Source organism: Lethenteron reissneri, chromosome 14 (genome assembly GCF_015708825.2).
Source record: "Lethenteron reissneri isolate LAM-NWPU_2019-01 chromosome 14, ASM1570882v1, whole genome shotgun sequence".
Taxonomy (NCBI): Eukaryota; Metazoa; Chordata; class Hyperoartia; order Petromyzontiformes; family Petromyzontidae; genus Lethenteron; species Lethenteron reissneri.
This window is the reverse complement of record NC_083792.1, coordinates 12,894,845-12,914,745: the sequence shown is the minus strand read 5'-3', so window position 1 is coordinate 12,914,745 and position 19,901 is coordinate 12,894,845. Positions and strand designations below refer to the sequence as shown.

General features: G+C 45.3%; 1 protein-coding gene across 3 annotated transcripts in view; it reads left to right on the top strand.

Moving 5' to 3' along the window:
- Positions 1 to 19,875, top strand: part of LOC133342422 (calpain-9-like) — a 28,116-nt gene extending 8,241 nt beyond the window's left edge. The window contains exons 5-20 of one of the 3 annotated variants that reach the window (XM_061551597.1): positions 194 to 362; positions 1,725 to 1,796; positions 3,517 to 3,602; positions 4,557 to 4,631; positions 5,856 to 6,019; positions 7,252 to 7,415; positions 8,032 to 8,243; positions 9,574 to 9,598; positions 9,998 to 10,060; positions 11,259 to 11,316; positions 11,898 to 11,968; positions 13,312 to 13,380; positions 13,840 to 13,918; positions 15,845 to 15,961; positions 16,873 to 16,931; positions 17,846 to 19,875. In XM_061551597.1, coding sequence (XP_061407581.1) covers positions 194 to 362; positions 1,725 to 1,796; positions 3,517 to 3,602; positions 4,557 to 4,631; positions 5,856 to 6,019; positions 7,252 to 7,415; positions 8,032 to 8,243; positions 9,574 to 9,598; positions 9,998 to 10,060; positions 11,259 to 11,316; positions 11,898 to 11,968; positions 13,312 to 13,380; positions 13,840 to 13,918; positions 15,845 to 15,961; positions 16,873 to 16,931; positions 17,846 to 17,872 — 1,510 coding nt within the window. In that variant the 3' untranslated portion in view covers positions 17,873 to 19,875. Of the gene's footprint in view, positions 1 to 193; positions 363 to 1,724; positions 1,797 to 3,516; positions 3,603 to 4,556; positions 4,632 to 5,855; positions 6,020 to 7,251; positions 7,416 to 8,031; positions 8,244 to 9,573; positions 9,599 to 9,997; positions 10,061 to 11,258; positions 11,317 to 11,897; positions 11,969 to 13,311; positions 13,381 to 13,839; positions 13,919 to 15,844; positions 15,962 to 16,872; positions 17,309 to 17,845 lie in introns of those variants that run through there. The other 2 variants (XM_061551596.1, XR_009755128.1) reach the window with 2 other exon arrangements.
- Positions 19,876 to 19,901: the final 26 nt, after the last annotated feature.

Below are 19,901 nucleotides of genomic sequence, written 5' to 3'. Positions count from 1 at the left end.
GACGTCACCACGGCGCTTGTGCCAGGCTAAGTGCACTTTGTGCCCAAGGCTGGAGATCACGGAAACAGACCCCGGTGCTTGTGGGTTGACTGACTTAGATGACTGGCAGATTGCGCCACGGTGCCAGCATCGCACACACACGTGGCCAGCTGTCTGTTCCCAGCCTGCTGACGGTCAAGTGCTGCTTGCGCAGGTTGAACGGCTGCTATGAGGCGCTGGCGTACGGATTCCCCGTCGAGGCCCTCTGTGACTTCACTGGAGGTGTGGGCGAGACGTTCACGATGGACCGGGCCCCCCACGACTATTGGGACGGCATTTCCCGTGCCATCAAAAAGGGCGCCATCATCTGCTGCGGAATCAAGGCACGTGTTCCCCATGGGAATGGAACTCGCGCGGTGTTAGAGCAGTGTTCTTCACCAATTTCCAGCGAGAGGGGCTCACTTTCGCCGATAAGACATCATCAGTGTGAGGGCCGCCACACGTTTTAAACCGTTGTGTTTGACAGCAGCACGATGGGGATTGGTGAAGTGAACAGGACTCGTCCATGGCTGATGATTGAGAAAAAATGCTAATTATTTTCCAACCATTAGATATGCACGCACACGCATTAATAGAGAGCGAAGCACAGTCATTACATTTGCCAACATTCCTGTGCATAGGAGAGTTCAATACCATTTAAAGAAATTGAAATGTTTTCAGTTTAACACGTAGTAGGCTTTCGCGACCCATATCATCCATAATAGAGGTTTTCTTTGGGTTAGACCGCGTAAATATTGAAATGTGTCGTTATAACCCGCCACCACCCGACACAGCCAACTAGTAAGGGTTGTCACGTAAACAGAACATGCCAATTCCTCCTCTTATTCAAACGTTCCCTTTTCTGCCTCTCAATGTAATTCAAAGCATACACCTCTCCAAACGTGGTGCACCTACCGCTTTTTGTTCCATTTTTTATCGAGGTGTGTGGGTTCAATCGCATAAATACGTGTTAAACACTCTGCAAAAGTGAAAATGCTCAGATTAATTCGTGGAAATTAATCCATAAACCATCGTCATCTGGTCCAACACCATGTGAGACTAGGCTCTAAGAAAAGCTGTCTCGGGTGCGGACCAATCAATTTCAAGGACAGTGCATACATTATCAGAGTTGTATTTTTTTTGCATTCCGACCGCAGGTATTGTGGTCAATGCAAACATGACTCCTTGTAAAAAAAAGTGTCGGTTTTGTTGCCAGATGAAAGGGTAAAAAAACAATTATCTCATTAAAAATATTTAAGGTGCCACGACAGAGTGTGGTACATAGAACTAAAGTGAGGACATCAGATGATATTGATATGAAGTAAACATACAATTTGATGTCCTGATTCACAATTAATACAAACCTGTAATATCACAACAGCTGCCCGGCATGATGCCCAACATGTTGGTCCACGTGCTGGCAGCTTCTTGTTTAACCGAATTCAGTAACTAAAGATTTTTATCCCGAAATTATTTCGTCGCTGAAGAATCTCTCAGCACGTGGAGCAAAACGTCGTACATCACGCCGAACAACACGCGGTACAACCCGAAACCACATCGGAGAGCCGCAATCATTTTCCCTGGAGTTCAAACGAAGCCACAATTCCCAAAATAATGAGGCATCTCAAGCCTTGCACATGAGTGAATGAAAAGCTCACCAGAATGATCTAATCATACTTCAAACATTATCATTTGTCTTTTTCTAGGGCCGTGGAGAGAAGGAGACGGCAGTGGGTTTGGTGGAGGGACACGCCTACTCAATAACAGGCGTGGTAAAGGTATTGTACACACACTCTCATCTGGTTGACACAAGCTAACGTGATTGTGTTTGTTGACAGCCAACAATAGGTCACGGGATTTACTCCAATGCCCTACTTATCCATTAACAATATTTATTCACTGACGTATGTGTCTACGTATATGCACAGTGAAGTGGTGTTGCAGTGGTTAGATCACTGCTCTATGAAGCCAGCAACCCGTGTTCGATTCCCAGCTACAGCTAACATGGACAAACACCCTTGACCGACACCGTTGTGAAGAGAGCTGCATTGACAAAGAGCTGTACATTATGCACAGTGAAGGCTGAATTGGTGATGTCCATTGCTTGCTTGTGGAGTTATTTAGGCCATGAAAATCCATATGTTTGTGTACGTTTTAAATGCCATGTTACCATTCGATTCAAGAATATATGTTTTTAACGTTTGGGTTTTACAACCAATTTGATAATTTACAATAAATTGTTGGGTTAGGGCTCCTAATGACCTGGCCGAAGTTGTGGCATAAGACCCTCCACCACCCGACATAGCCAAACAAATTAAATTGTCGCGTGTCCAAGCGCAAGTGTTTAACGTGCCGTTTTTATTGATTCATTTCGCCGGTAATTTTAAAAACAATTATCAGAACCAAATTGAGCAATTAGAAATTACATTTCATTTGAAAATACGCCGGGCATCTACAGGTTAAAATCCATCGCTATAGCTTGCCACCCCTTGACACCACTAATGCCTTTTGTGGCTGTGTAATATCTTTAAAAAACATTCTTATTAAATTAAATTGGAAGAATGCATCATGAGCTGAAACATCGTCACTATTAATTGTTCAAGCAATGCATCGTCCCAACTCTTTTGCACATTATGATCCACTTCAATATACAGGCGTTTTACATGAGCATGAAATCTTTGAGTATATTTTACAGCATTTACATTGAATTTAAAATCATGAAAAGCTATGAATGTCAATGTTGTTCTTTGAACCTCACGTTCGGTCATTGCCAAATTAAATGATGATTATTCTTATGATGATACGTTGATAATGAATCCAATTTTTTCCAATGACTTGGAAGATTTACCCATTTGCCATGAGATTACATCACACTCGGGGGGGTAGGGGAATGCTGCCATCGTGTGATGCTCAGCATCCAGCACTTGCAGTCCAGCAGTCGGCACGTCGATTGCATCTCCAGACGTGGCATTGCAAACAATGGACACATTTCGATTTAAAGCTGTCGTGACTGCAGGGATTCATCTTCTTGGTTCTTTCGGTAAAGTCACAACGCAAGCAGCCGTCCTCAGGTGAAGAACATGTCTGTCGATAAGACAGAGTCTGCTTGCGTTGTGGCCGAAACGTCGTGAGAATTGTTTTAATATGTTTTATTTTTATTATTTTATTACTTCCCTACTACGTGACTTTAGCGAAAGAACCAAGAAAATGGGCACATTTATGCAATAGCCCTCGCCTCTGTCTACCTAGCAGATGTATACACCGCCAGTTGATCGTTAGGTTGTATGAGGTGGGGTATAATGTGGGTACTCCCATTTTTTCTAAGACGTCGGGGGCCAGCATGGGAGAGGAAGCCAAATAATCTTTTGCTCCCTCGAGTGAAGGCCCTGCCGCCAGCAGTGGTTTGCGCCCGCAAACCGCAGGGCTGCACCTTCACCTGTTTACCTTTTGGCATGACTCTCACTATCCGTTGCCTCTTGTGTCATCCTTGGGGCCCAGCTCAAATTCCCGGAGAAGACAGTTCAGTTGATACGAGTTCGGAACCCCTATGGCAAGGTGGAGTACACGGGGCCGTGGAGTGACGGGTGAGCGCTGTCGCTGCTACGAAATGAAACATCGCTTCCGAGCCGGCTCGCGTGGCTCACACGAGTCAGAGCATTGAGCCAGCACTGCCGAGATTCTCGAGTTGGATCCGGGTTTCGGACACGTGTGGCTACACCGAGTTCTCAAGTGCACAGAGAGTCGGACGCTTCTGAGAGATCACTTTAATTACCACTCATCCACAGTAGCCGATCGTCCTTCCCACATGCCCTGTTATCGATGGTCACAAGACAAAGAGGAGGTTTTTGTTTACTGAATTCAGCTTCTATCCAGCTGTGAGTATTACGGGAAGAGAAAAAAATCCACGACTGAATTCCAGCTTTGAGAATTTAAAACGTGACCGTCATGTAACGAATTTGACGATGTGCAGTTGGGCGTTTGTAAAAGTGCTGCCGCCCCCTGCCATGTGAAGCAGAGGTCACCTGACAGGATCTCAGAGGGAGCTCTGCCATACCCCCCTGGCGTGGGCCATATCCCCCTGGCGTGGGCCATATCCCCCTGGCGTGGGCCATACCCCCCTGGCGTGGGCCATACCCCCCTGGCGTGGAGGGTGGCACTGCTGTGCAGGAGATCAGAATGTATTCTTTTTCTTAATGACATTTTGCCGATAGCACAATCGAGATCAAATTGGGGAAAAAGACGAAACAAAAACATCTGACACGTGAGGTAGAGCCCCTGTGCAGGTGTACATGTTGTATTAATTAATTGATTAATTGATGCATTTTAAACCAGGCAACAATCTGTTTATACGAAGGGGAAGGGGGGGGGGGAGTTGTAATCAAACTGACTTATAATCTACCCAGCCAACTATGTGTCGAAAGTTACAACTTCTTGAAGCAGGGCGTCTGTTCCAATCGTGTTGGTCTCCAGTCAGCGCAGAGTCTGCACAGGGCTTATTCAGTTCACAAACAGCTCTGCCGCTTCCACGTTTCCCTCAGATCCACGACGTGGAACGAGGTGTCGGAGGAAGAACGGAAACATCTGCACGTGAGAGCGGAGGATGGAGAGTTTTGGTAAGTCCCCTGGGTGAGTCCACTATGCACTGAGTGCCTCTCTGTAATTCCGTAATTCACTTTTTTCACATTGGACAGATTGATATCAATGAGTCGTAACTCTTTGCCACTCCACCACCCCTCGTGTGAAGGTTTCGTGGCTTGGTTGGGAAGTTGGATTTGTGGTCACGGATGTGTAGACCTTTGTTTTGGTGACATTTCTTCATTTGTTTATTGGGTTTCTTTTTCTTGGTGGTAGGGTTTTCATTTGCTTGGAAAGTGGCTGTGTATGGGATAGGGTCATAATATAATAAATGTACAGCGTTATGAGATGCTATTAACATAAAATGAAAGTATTATTGCATTACATTCAAAAGGACAAAATCTCTGGCCTCTCCAATGCGAGTGACAATGATGTAAGCATTCCAAGTAGGACCCTTTGAAAATGACCCCGAATCATAAGTCAACAATGCCGTATCATAAACAATGACATATTTTCTCTTCACGGACCTTCTTGGAGTGAATACATTCAGCAGCATTGTTTCAAGACATTTATATTATATTCATATTTACACGATCTAACCTAAAAAAAAACCTTTATTATGGATTATATTGGTCGCGAAAGCCTACGTGTTAAACTGTTTCAAGACAATCGTACTCTGGACCGGTTTGCGGAATTCAGTGTCTGATTGCAAGAGTGAGGCATGTTTGAACCAATTATAATAAACTACCAGATGTTTGGAGGCAAGGAACCTTTCTATAAGACATGGGTCCTGACTTAAAACGACATAATGCATATTACAAAATTATTATTAAACTTCGTTGCAGAAAAAAACACACACAACGCTTTAGCATGTGTCTTCTCACATAAGATATATCCTGTGACCACCATCCTAAGTGATTCTTTGCAATGTATAGATTTCTTAAAAATAACTCATAATTCCATTATTCGTTTGGAATTCTCTTACAAGTGTGTTAGATATTAGATATTCTCATCCTCTGTCCAGCAAGCAGTATGAATGGGTATACCACAGTCAATCAGCAGGTCGTGTGTGAGTTTGGGTTAGGTGTGGGTACGACCACCTCTTCCAACAGGAGCTCACTAGACTTCTGTGCAGTGGAGGCATTTCCACCAGCATTGTTATTAACAAGTGAAATATGCGCGTCACTGCGAGATTGCCAAATAAACACATTCAGATTGATGCCACTACCGCATAAGTGACTGTGCACTGCAACGAATGGCAGGATTTCAGACAAGGACTTCAGGAAGAACTTCCACCTGGTGGAGATCTGTCACCATGGCTCGGAGGTGGAGATCGAGCACAGGAAGAAGAACGTGTGGATCAGCGAGTCGCACAACTCCATGTGGCTCAAGGGCCTCAACGCTGGCGGCAGTCGCCGGAACCGCGGTGAGACCCCGAGCAGCTCGCAGCTCCTTGCAACGTCATCTTCGTCGGCCGTCGTCTATCCACCGCCGCGTCTGAGCCTCCCCACGTCGTCGTCATCCCTCGCGAATGCTGCACACGCCACGATCCTGCGCGTGAACCGGTCTCATCACCCAACCCACTCGCTTGTAGGAAGAAAAATAAATGTACACGTCCGTCAATTGCATTTTGGCCTTACAAGGAAAAATATCTAAGAGGTAACGTCTTGGGCAATGGTGCTTCTTCGTAGCACACACAGAAGTCAAAGTGGATAGTACAACTTGGAGATTGGACTTGACATCGTTGAGGCTGATAAGAATGATATTTTTTAAATATTGCGTGATAAACGGTTTTCAAATTGGCATACGGAGTCACTCTTTGTTATGGAAGCATGCAGGGTACAGGTGAGCTCTGCATGGAGCTCGTGGTACTCGGAGGAGATAGCTTCTGACTCTTTGGGTTTTTCGGTAAAGCCACGAGGATAGAAAAAAAAATCACGACGTTTCGATCGCAACACAAGCAATCGTCTTCAGGTGAAAAATGCAGCAGGCGGACTGCTGAGACAGGAAGAAATGTAGCGAGAGAGCTACTGCAGCCAAAGGTGATATCGGTTTGAGATGGCTTCTCGCTTCAAAGCAGCGTTTACCTGATGGTGCCATAAAATATCAGCACACGTAATGGGTTGGGATGGAGTCACCACTACATTTATTTCGGTAATCGACAATAATTGAAAATCAAAGCTGTTATCGTATTCATCTTTCACCTCCCTTATGAGTTTATTTTGCTCAGTTCAGATATTGAACAATTCCTGGCCATTCATTGTTTGAAACTAGTTTGCAAATCCTGTACATTTGCACTTCCCCAAGGCTACAATATTTCATTTTAAGTCCTTACTACATTTGAAGTGAAGTTAAGTGATTGATGTCCATGATTCAGTAATCATACAAATCTTTTGTGCAACATTTCTCATTCCAAGAAACCAAAACCCAACAAATATTAAAATGGGAATCACATTTTTGTATTTGAATTCCACAACCGCACTGGAATCAGAGCATACTATAAAATATTATGAAAAAACTCCCCCTCACCTAATAATGTCCTCGTTCAATTCAATAATCTGTATCAATAGATTGGATTTTGAAAATCTAAGCTTAAGACGTACACATTTTTCGTGCATTTTTGGCTTATTTTAATACCTCTCATTTTTGTTTTCAAAGAATTTCCACTGAACTACCAGTTCTTCCTCACGCTGTTGGAGGAGGATAACGTCATGGACGTCTGCCATGGCTGCCACTTCCTCCTGTCGCTCACGCAGAAACACCGCAGGAAGTTACGCAAAATTGGAATCGACTTCGTCCCCATCGGCATTTATATTTACAAGGTGTGGGAGCCACCCCCATTACCCCTTCCACCCTTCCGCAGTCATTCCACAAGGAGCAGAACTGTCGCATTCATTGATCATATCACGTCAATGCTTTAGCGCACATTACAAATGTTGAATCGCGCGCGTAAGAGTCGATTGTTGTTCGCTTCATGTATGCTACTGGCTGCAAACATTACACGCCCGTGCGTATGTAGTGGAGCGATCAGCACGCTGTCCTTCGAACGCGGGTCGCCGGGTTCGAATCCATCTCGCGGTCAATACCAATGACGTTGATCTGAACCGATCTTGGGCCTCCCCTAGGTCGAGTATTCGGCTTGTTCCTGCACGGCGTTTAGAGATGTGGTCACATTTAGACGCTATGTAAATCCATATAAAATTTAGAGTGGTAAGATGGTGCACTGCGCTATAAAGCAGACGACCTGGGCTCAATTTCCGGTCGCTGCTAATATCAGTGACTGGTCCTGAAAGCTTGCCTACACACTGTCGAGCAGAGTGAAATATAACGAAACAACCTCCACGAACGACGTGGCATGGGGAGGCTTTCATCCCGTATTGGATTGAGTAATGGCCATAAACGAATTCATACATCCGCGTATCCGCACCGATTGCATAGGCGGTGGTGCCCGGCAAGAAGCTGACCCCACAGCAGTTGCGCAAGGAGAAGCCCTTGGTCGACATCCCAGAGTTCATCGCGCGCAGGGAGGTGACCATGCGGGCGACTCTCCCGCCTGGCAACTACATCATCATTCCCTGCACCGAATCGGCGGGCCAGGAGTCGCAGTTCCTGCTGCGCATCTTCATGGAGAAGGTTCAGCCGCACCAGGAGTGAGTGCTCCTATGGCCCGACTGCCTGGCCACGGACTCAGTGGTAGACCTCAACAGGCCCCGGTGCTCAGACCGCTTTTAAAATTCAGTGTCAGTTCCGTTGATAGTAAACTCAGCGCTGGGAATGCTATTGAATCGCACTAAAATTGGTGGAGATGAATTCTGCAATCGCCCTGTCCTCTGGCTGCCAGCAGTAAACGTGGGCGCACCACAGTCAGTCTTCCACAATGCATGGTCAGCATGGAAACATAGGGCAAATACTATTTACCCTGTTGAGAACGCGAAGCAATCACAGACCACTGCCTGGATTCGAACCCATATTGTCAGTGGAAGCCAGCTCAGTGAGCTGACCTCTAAGCCACCTGGCCATCTCTTCATATGTCAAAAGTTAAACTTCTGATATCATGGTCACCAGCCTCTCCCATAGTTCGTCGACTGGAGAATCTAATGTGGTGAGGTAAAGTGTGGTTACTCCCACTGCTTCCATAGCTATCTGTCCAACGTGAAAGAGTAGGCCAAATATCCTCCAGATGAGCTCTCAATGGTCACCGCTAGTGGAGGCCCTTTATCTATCAGTGAGGTAAGCTAGCAATACCAGGGCTCTACCTTTACCTCTGAAAGTAATTCTATGCACCTATGTCTCTGCTCCCCACCTTTGCCAATGTGTATTTACCAGTGAGGAGAGATATGGTCAAATAACCCCCATGGCTTTCATTCAAAAGTGGATTAATAACAGAGCGACTTCTTGCATTCTGCAACAGTGATAATTGGCTTTTTATTCTTTTATCTGGCAACAAAACTGACACCTTTTTTTACAAGAAGTCATGTTTGCATTGACCACAATACCTGCGGCCGGAATGCAAACAAAAAACACAACGCTGATAATGTATGCAATGTCCTTGAAATTGATTGGTCCACACCCGAGACAGCTTTTCTTAGAGCCTAGTCTCACATGGTGTTGGACCAGATGACGCCAAAAGGCGCACTGAAAAAAAGGTGTCAGTTTTGTTGCCAGATAAAAGGGCAAAAAAACAATTATCATATTTTGCTCCTGGCAAAGGAGGTTCCAATGGTGTAAATTCTTCAACAGTATTCGTGTACCCGTGTCACAAGCGACTGGACAGATGTGCCTCCATGTGACAATTTTTCTTTGTTTTAATTATTTCTGTAACTCAATTCATTTTGGCTGGGCTGGGACTGAAGGCTTCCCAGCTATCTTGCCCCACATCAATGCATAATAATTCGTGTATTCTAATACTAAATGATCACGGTGATTTCAATAATAAGACAATCCGAAATAAGAAGTTATTTTTCTTCTTTTACCAAACAGACCTAAACCACTCACCGTGCCAAAGGTAAGCTGTCATTTGATTTATTTTGCATGCACAGTGCAATCCTGTGCAGCCGTTTTCCAATTAACTTTGTTTTATCCACATGAGTGTCGTTTATTTGAACGAAATTTATTTGTAAATCTGATAAGATGGATAAAAATCGACGTCCTTCCATGAAAAAGTATGCTACTTAGGAAGAGGACAAAACATTACGTGCTGTTGTGCATAAATGTTTTTTTAATCAAAAATGTTGAAATGTTGTAGAACAACAGTTTGTATCATGTCAAGGCCACATTTCCCAAGTGAGGTGCTATTCAGGCGATACTGTCTACGTTTAGCAAGTCAGTTGCAAGTAACGCCATATTTTCCGCGTATGGAAAGTCAGACGGTTGTATTAATGTCAACACTTTCCATGTGTGGCAGGTCAACCCTCCTGCCGCAGATAACTTTGATATGGAGGAGTGCTTCCTACAGCTGGCTGGCAAGGTACCCCAATTCATAGCGACTCTTCAGCCTCCGTATACAGAGGAGGTTATTGAGTCATACTTCACCACACCGGTCAATGCGGGTTGATGGAGGTGGGGAGGGAACAATAAAGAAATTGGAACCGCAATGGATGTTTCTGCGCTGCCCTCTGCTGCCCAAAACTTGCACGTGCATGGAAAATACAAAATGAACAATCAGCCACCAATGACTGCGTGGGGGTTCACTTGAATCCATTACATACATTTTACAGATCAAACACACACTGATTCTTCCACGTGTGATTCAATGCGCACACCGTGAGTTAGAGCATTTGCTCAACTCCTACAAGCCACTCGACCAATGTCCTCCATTGATAGCGCAAGAACATAAATTGTACATCAATTTGTTGGGAGGTGAACCGTGCCACGTTCTATTACTGAACTCCGATATGAAACCCTGCAGCCTGAGGTTGATTTCCAGCCGCTCTCAACATCAGCGGTAGGGACAAATGAGCTGGTCCCGCAACCCCCTTCACTGCCCCCACGCGAACCAGCATGGTAACGTCGTGGGTCAAACAAACCTCATGGCCAACACGGCACGGGGAAGACTTCCTCCAGCAGCGGGTTGATGAAAAGCGAAAATACGGCAACACATTCCTACGGAGGGAGCTGGTAGGAACGTTGGGTTGCTCTGTCAATGGCCAGGGTCAACAGCGGCGTGGTGTATTTCGCAAATATGGCCGACTGATAGGGCGGGCACAAGCCGGCGTGAGTAGGTTAAACGTTGAGTTTTATAAGGGCACTACGGGGTGACCAGCCCCTCCACACCCAGCCCCACCCCTCCCCAACCCCCACCCAGCCCCACCCTCCCCACCCAGCCCCTTTCCACCCTCCCCTCCCCACCCTTCCCCTCCCCACCCTCCACACCCCTCCCATTTTTGGATGCACGACGGACGGACACAATAATCCCCTGTGGGCTGGTGTAAGCAGGAGGGTCCTACCAGTGTGATCCATTTATATATACCCCACTGAAACAATAGGGAGGAATGATCAAGCAGCCATGTGTTCTCTCGCCCACCGATCTCAATGTGCTCTTGTCAGCGGAGAAGAGAGAAAGAGTGTCGTTGGAAATCAGTGTGGCATCTTCTAAATGGATCACCCTGTATTCTTTTTTGCTTCGGTAATGTAATTGACAACTGCATTTCTTAATTTGTCCACAGGAACAACTCGTCAAGGCAGACAAACTTCAGGAGCTCCTCAATCTTGAAATTCAGAAATGTAAGTCTGTCCATCCCTGGGTGGGGAGGGAGAGGCAGGGGGCCAAATCGAGCTTTGTGAAGTTCAACTGCAACAGATGACAGACGGAGCCCCGGGAGGAATCACGGAAGCTGCCTGTGGAGTCGATAGATTCCTGAGCTGCTGGGCACGAATGGCAGCGATAGAAAGACATTTTTGAGATGCTCAGATTGAAGTCCATATAAAGGCGAGAATGATGCTGATGCTGTGTGTCGGTGCGTTCGCACACCTTGTATTATGTACCCATAGTGGCAGTGTCGCTGGAAGCAACACTGCTACGGACCCGAACACGCGAGTTCGATGCCCGCTCACGGCCATGGCCATTGATGAAAATGTCAGCTGGTCCTGGGCCTCTCCTAGGTGGACTCAGCCTCAAACAAGTACCTGGTGCGGTGTGTAAACATCAGCACTGGGGAGACAAAGGCGGCCAATCGTGGTTTTGATCACCTTTTGTGGTGCCCTGCCGGCCTTGATAGATGCTTGCGAAAAGCATTTACCCCAACAACAGTTTGTTAAGGCTGTAGGAGGAGTGCTTCATCCTCGTCTTTGTTATGTGTGGGCAGGCATCACAGACACGACGGCGGTGGTCAAGTTCTCCATGGAGAGCTGCCGCGTCTTGGTCTCGCTGTTCGACGTATCCTTTACCCTCGGGTTAGCCCTCGTTGACGCGGCCAGCAACAGTGAGAGAGACTTGCAATGTTTATGAATTCTCACCAGATGGCATAATAAAGGCAGACTCAAGGGGAGTCCATCCTATAGACGGACTGACGTGATAACCCACGTGACACCCTCGCCACTTGGGTGGTGACATGGCCCAGCGGTCGCGCATTCGCCGCTTGTTGCAAGAAGTTCACGGTTTAAATCCAGCGTCTGCACTGAATAATACGTTATGTGTAGCTGCTCAAAAGGTTTGGAACCAACTCGTCTCTTCTCTGGGGATCACCACTCTGCCATCTCTCTACTCTTTTAAATAGACATTGAGATCGAAACAATACAGATGCAAAAGTACGTAATTGTTTTGTAAGATGATATGGCTTTATTTACTTGATATTGTAAAAAAGAAAATCGTGTTTACTAACTCTTACTGCCGTGTCTGTCTGCTGGCCGAGCCGCACGTGAATAAGAGCTGTATCGCTCAATGGGTAATTTACTCGGATAATAAACTTCTGATTCCGATAACCATGATAATACTTCCACGCTGTATCCTTCACAGTGGACGTTGAGAATCCCCTGATGGCATTCGCAAGAGTAGGTCACTGTGTGCCAGAGTGACGGTCCAAATGTTTGCTACTCAATTGGGATTATACATAGCAATCATCGTTCGGGGATTACATAGCAATACTGGCAGGTTAATTCCCCCAGGTGAATCTTGCAAATGAGACGATGCTGGTCTCTTGGAGTTGTCACCTGGTTAAACAAAATCAACTTGAAACTCACCATGCACCACACACACTGAGCATACGCAGCTGTCAAATCAACTCTTTACATTGCATTAAGTCCAGCGTTTGACTGCAAACGTCAATCCGGCAAAGCGTGGATTACGTGACCGTCAGTGATATAGGACCGATCGACGAGGGTTGCGATTGGTCAGTGGTAACAGACGGACAGACACCGGGAAGTAGCATTTTAACGGGGCAGTGGAAGACCCAAATGTGTCAAACACTCCTGCAGCAGGTGGCACAGTCAGCAATGACACGCAAGGGACAGCATGGTGGCCGAGCGTCTAGGACGGCGTTCTTCATCATCGCAAGGCCCGGGGGCTACCGGTGGCGCCTGTTGGCCTTCAGTGCGTCCCCCGACAGTGCGGCCCCTGACAAGACACAAGAGCGACGACAACAGCCCGTGCAGGCGGTGTGGGGCCCTCTGAACATGAGTGAAGAACACTGGTGTAGAAGCTGCCATTTCATGGATAGGGTGTTTCTGGATAATTACAGATTGACTTCTCCTCTGTTTGATCCTTACAAGTAATACGGCCAGATTGACAACTCTGGACAGCTGGGATATGAAGAATTTATTCACGTCTGGGAATTCATCAAAATGAGTCTGGCAAGTAATACATATATAATGTACAAATTGTTTCACTCTTGCACAAGATAAAGTAATACACTGTTCGTGGCAGCCCATAAACAAATTGTAACTGCATTCACCCGTGTAAGGCATGGTAATAATGAAGTTCAACCAATCGAGATGAGTGCCCTACATTGCTCGTTTGAGGAGGGAGACACTTTCACTGAACTTGGACCACTGGATACACTTGTTTTATCCTAGAACATAGAAGGGGAGTAGAGTAACATGAGAGAGGAGAAATATGCATGGACATTGACGAGTGAGAGTATAACACGGTGATAGTCCACCTCTCTTATTCACACACAGGTCGAATACCGCTCTCTTCTTCTCGGCCTATGCCAGGCTGCCCCTTTCTCTGTAGAATCAGATTGTTACAGGGGTTCGTATTTTGATGCTCTGTCCATGATTTCGTAAAGCTCTCTGTATCTGTGTCTACAGAAGGCCTACAAGATGTGCGATGTTGACAAGTCGGGTACCCTCAGCAGTACGGAACTTCCCATGGCTTTGGAGCATGCAAGTGAGACATATGGCCCCATGCTGGACACTTACCACACTGCAAATGTCTGGGGCGCCACGGTGGAGAGATATAAACTACCTCGCCTGGTATTCAGGTCATTGGGTTGACCCCTACCCTGACGCCGGTATACTTGGAGTTTGCATGCCAATCTCCCCATGGTCACGTGGATTTTTTTCTCCACGTTTAAAAACACGTATTTTAGAGTATTTGGATGTTATCAATTTGCGCGTGATAAGCCACTTCGTTGAGCTATCACTTGTGGCCAGGTCACTTCTGAAAAAGAGCTACATAGCTAGTAAAATAATAATTATATAGTTTAGTTTTAATATGGGACCTTTCTTGCCAGTATCAAAATATAACAATAGGTGTTACCCTTTCTGGCAATGAAACAGGTTTCAAGATGTTAAACACAAAACAGAATCCTTTTTCAAGGAATCCTGGCTGCATTAACCACACCTACTTGTGACGAACATGCAAACAAGAAACATGCTCTGATAAGAAACACGCATTGTCTTTGAAACGGATTGGTCCACACCAGTCTGTTGTAGTGCCAGAAAGGATGCAACCTATTATTTTAGTTTGACTGTGCCGTCAATCCACCAAACCCCTCCACAAAGGACGGCTTCTCTAAGTCTCTCTTCGTTGGACAGGAAGGCATCATGACCAATTATATCGGTACGACTTGCACCTCACCACTGCTTCCTTCCTTCTGCGAGATCCCGTAGTTGTAAAGTCAACTCCCACCCTCATGATCTGCTCCTACGACATGCCACCATCTGCATTTGGGTCGTCACCTTCGCCGCCACTCTCCGAGGGCTAAACCTCCCAAAGCAGGACCCTCCTGAAAATGTCCTAAGCCTCGGCGAGGCTTTCCTGGATAAACAACAAACCTCATTAGTCATTTTATTTTCTCCTTCATTAGTCGTCACACAGTGGACGACGATGAAGCTGGATCAACGTCTTGCACTGCTTCCTTTTAATGGTCGTGGCGATCACTTCATGTAGGTCTATACAGTATCTTTCTGTCAAGTCCTCCTCCTCTATACCATCGATCCACCTCTTGCATGGACCTCAACATCTCGTTCATTCCACATGGCCACTGACTCTCATGTGTTTGTCTTCTGTTATTTACATATATCCCAACCAAAAAAGTTCGTCTTCTTGGTTCTTTCGGTAAAGTCACGTAAAAGGGAAATAATAAAATAATAAAAATAAAACATAATAAAATAATTCTCACGACGTTTCGTGACAATTATTTTATTATGTTTTATTTTTATTATTTTATTACTTCCCTTCTACGTGACTTTACCGAAAGAACGAAGAAGATGAATCCCTGCAGTCACGAAAGCTTTAAATCGAAAAAGAAGTTCGTCTTTTTTATAATTTGCACCAAAGTCTTCTTCCAATCTCGCTCTTTTCTTTAAGGATTAATTTCTTAGCTTTTGTAGTCTCAACACTCCCAGGATCCTTCTGAGCCAGGTTGCAGCTGCTACCACTAATCTCTCTTTCATCATGTCTCCTCAGGCTCCAACAATTCATATCTGTCAAGTGGAACTCGGATCACCAAACAAACCTGTGGTCTGATTTTGATCAGCCTTGAGCCTTCCTTGCTTGATATCAATATGACATGCACCGTCCTCGGTCATTGTGCTTCCTAGATACACAAAAGCATTAGTTGCCACAGTGTTCCTAAACGCAGGGCTTCATTTCTCACCGAATGTTTGCCGGGTCGCTGGTCGCGACTGTAGCACGGCACGCAACTTCTAGCCGCAGCCACAACCAGAGGTGTGATCGGCATTGCGTGCCGGGCTGCGGAAACGACTTCCCATTTGCTCATCTGGAGAGAACTGGATGAAATGCATCTCTGCGTAACAGCATCATCAGGCGTTGTGCACATCCCTCATTGGCTCTGCTACCTCCTGGCAGGATTCAAGGTGGGCAAGCTGATGCAACGACTGATCATGATGCGCTTCTCCGAGCCAAACCTCACCATAAGCTTCGACTGTTTCGTCTGCTGCCTTGCCAAGATGTACGCTGCCTTCAGTAAGTGTTTTGGGGATTTGGGGGGGCGGGTATGAGGGAGCTTACTGTGATATTATTAAATCCATACCGGGGATGCGGCTTCATGGTTCGCACACTGAACTTTCGATGCAGTGGTCGCCGACTCGATTTGATCGCCCAGCTCGACAGTTCAAACAACGGACGAGTTTCTTAACCCCCCCCCCCCCCCCCTTTTGAATACAGGCGATCAAATGCTCACTGCCTTAGGGAAGGTTCTGGCAAAAACATTGCCAAGCTGCAGCGGGTACAACATTCTTTGGCACGTGCAACATCTGACCATGCCCATCCAGTGCTCGCTCAGCCTCATTGGCTTCCGGTTGCCGAACGAATACATGACATGAGTTCGCACTCATTGCACACAACGTTCTTGCCACAAATGAAGCACAACACCTCGCTGATCTCGTCAAGGAGCATGAACCACCATCACGCGAACTGCGCTCATCCTCGCAGCGGCGGCGGCTTTTGGCTGCTGCCATCGAACAAAGACGGCGGTCACCGCGTCGCGCGCTTTCAGATGCGCTTCTGCGGCCGTCTGGAACGCTCTCCCTTCCGAGAGCTATGCACTTTAAGATCTCGATTGAAAACTAATTTCTTGAGAACTGCTTTTTGTGCTTAGTTTGTTGTCCTCCCCCCACACCTCCGATTAGAACGGCGGGCTACGTACGGTGCGAACGAAGTTCAACATACAAAAATACATGTTCTCTCGTCACAATTAAACGATGAATGATACCTTCATGGTCACTGTGGATGTGCATTTTAAACACTTAGAGCTGGGATGATAGAAAAAAACATCGAATTAAAAATGTTCGATGTTGTGTAAAGTCACGTATCTGGATTAACCTTGGCTGCTTGCCTTCATTGCTCTCATACTGATTGTTTTTTTTGTGATGCAGACATCTTTAACTCGCTTGATGCAGCTGGAACGGGAACCATAACCCTGAACCTCCATGAGGTGAGCTCCATCTATCATCGATGTTGTGCGTGACGATAGCAGTGCTCTCTTTACTTTCTGCTTGCAGCACGTGGGTTCCTTCACACTTTCCAATTTACGGTTTTCCAAAAGCAATAAAGCCTGCTTCTCAACCACCTGTTTAATATATTTTCTCCCAATTCACATTCCAGTTGTGTTGCTCCAACAATAATTATCTGTATTTGTAAAACGTGGACTTTACTTTGGTACCATTCATGTGTTTTTTTGTATTGAGCCCGACTAAATCGCCTGATTAATATGAAATTATTCATTAATTTGAATCGGTTGCTTCAAAAAATTGTCGTCAGCAAATCCGAGATGGTTAATGCTTTTTACGAAAGTGTTTATGCCTTTTTTTATCAATCCAATTTTCATTTTAAAAAATATTCAGTCCCTGGATATCCTTGTTGGTGGTGTCTTGCATGACTCTCAAAAATGTAATAACTTTCTTCATGCAATCTCAGTGAAGCTGTTCCATCTTTTTTTTCATGAATGCCTTGTTTTTGAGAGCGTGTATGATGGCATCAGTTTCCATTCAATTAAATGTTTTGTTTCACAGCCGAGTGAAATCAGTGATAATGTTAGATTCAATGTATTTCATCTAATATGATTGATGGTGTGTGGTCCATTGCTGCAAACTTTTATTCAGATTTTTCACAAAGTTGGTTAGCCTCTAACTGTGCCATTAATCAGCTCCCTCTGACCTTCACGAATATTTTCTATGCATGTAACATGAGACTAATGTCTGTAAGAATTCAAACATCCGTTTTTTGTCTCCCTTTTTCAATATAAAAATGTATCGTGCAAAATGCTTAGTAAAGAGGTTTGCAAATTGCATATCCCCATGATTTATATCATGTTGATCCTTCTATTCTGCTTTGTTTGTGTGTGTGCAGTGGATGAAGTTCATGATCTACAGCTAAATCGACAGGAGAAACAACATAACCATGCTTGCAGCTTTTGCTTATGTATCATGACGGGTGGCCTGCTTCATGAAAATCAAATGCTCGTGAATACGTTTATAGTTAATTGCAGGCACTGTACACTGTGGCTTCCACTCTAAACATATGAGCTGACTGTGAACCTCAGAAGCACTGCTGGACTTCTAAATTCAGCTGAACAATTATCAGGAACCACCTAAGGTCCTCGATTCCATTATCTGGGGTGCTTCCAAAACCACTTTATGTTTGACCGCCATTTTATAACTTTCAAGGTATATTGTACCTTGTTTTTGACTAACTTGTCTTCCCACAAATGTATGTGTTCAAGGCAGTGTGCACAATACAGCTTTGATGTGTACCCTTGAACTAGGAAGACCTCCACAGTATAAGTTTTCAGGAAAAAATTTCACTTTTTAATAAACCAAGACACTAACTTGATACGAACAAGATGCTGTGCATATGCAAATATTTCTGTTCATATTCATTCACAATACGCATGCCGAGTAAATAATAATTAACCATACTTGAAAACAAACATAGTAAACTTGGAAATGTGATGCAATACAACACAGAGTCGGCCAAAAAAACAGTCAACACCCCACCTGTTTTCAAGTTTACTATGTTTGTTTTCTCATTCATTCGTACCTGATGATGGTTGCTTATTTTGCAATCGAAACGTCGTATTCTATTATTATTTAATTGAATTTCTTTCTACGCGACTTTACCGAAAGAACCAAAGAGTACTTCCTGCAGTCACGAAAGCTTCGAATAATAATTGACCGGTTTACAAACTGCAATAAAATTTAACTTGATTACTCACCTTTTCAAATTTTGTATTTGCTAATACAGGGGACCCCTTCCCCGCTTTCAAGACCTTTCCTGTGGTTACGAAGACCCCCACAGTAACGCCCAAAGCTCGTATCGACGACCACCGAACGACTGCTTCCGACGCAGTGAATTGGCGACGAATCCGCGCATGCCATGCTCACACTCGTCGCCAGACTCCCCTGCTTTGCTCTTCCGCCGTATGTGATGTAGAAGAACCCGAGTCTTCATAGCTGTCAACCCATACGGGTTACCCGTGTTCTTGTGCAGGGAAATCGAGTTCAGGACCATACGGCGTACAGCCGTTTCAGTACGCGCAAAAACAAACTGTCTGTATTTCTCGCTTGTGATGCGACTTTGTAGGATGAACGTTGAGATGTATAAGGGCACGGGGTGACCAATGTCTGAATTGGTCTGCGCCGAGAGCGAACAGCAGCATCTCTCTCAACGCTCTTCGCTTTTGTCAATTTTCTGCAAAAATTCGCCTTTCGCGACGTCTGAGAATAGAAAATGTGATGCACATGCCTCAAAGTACTTAACGATGTTTAAATGTTTGTTTTTACTTCATGTTGGGAAATGTTATATTGAGCTACCATGTTTCTTCGGGTTATTTTCATTTATTTTCGTGGTCAATTTTGGTATTTTTATGGAATGTAATGGGTTTCCCGGAACGGAACCACAATGTATAACGCTGCTGCGCCTATGGGAAATGAGGGTTCCAATTACGACGGCTCCACTTGCGAGTGTCGTCCAGGAACCAATTAGGTCGTAAGTGCGTGGCTCACCTGCATACTCGCACCATATTTTTTATAATTTCACTAATTGTAACACTTCCAGAGGTCGTCTACTCACCATTGCATGTTCAAGGAAGAACCCGTCTCTTCATCAGACCTCCTCCTGGTCGTTTTCCTCATCAGCCGAAGTCACACCACTGCCAGATGAAGGCCTCCCAACCCGTTTCCATCTCTCACGATTCCGCGATGCAATAATCCACCTAACACTTCCAAACGAGCTTTCCTCGCTCCATCTCTTCAATGAATGTCCTCTCAGAAGCCTCCCGTTCATTGGATGTCACTCCCCTTCACTATTCTTGACCATCTTCCATCATCCGTTTTTTGTTCATTAAAATCCACACACCTTTCATGAAATAAAGGATCTTCAAACGACTTGCTTATGGACATGCAAT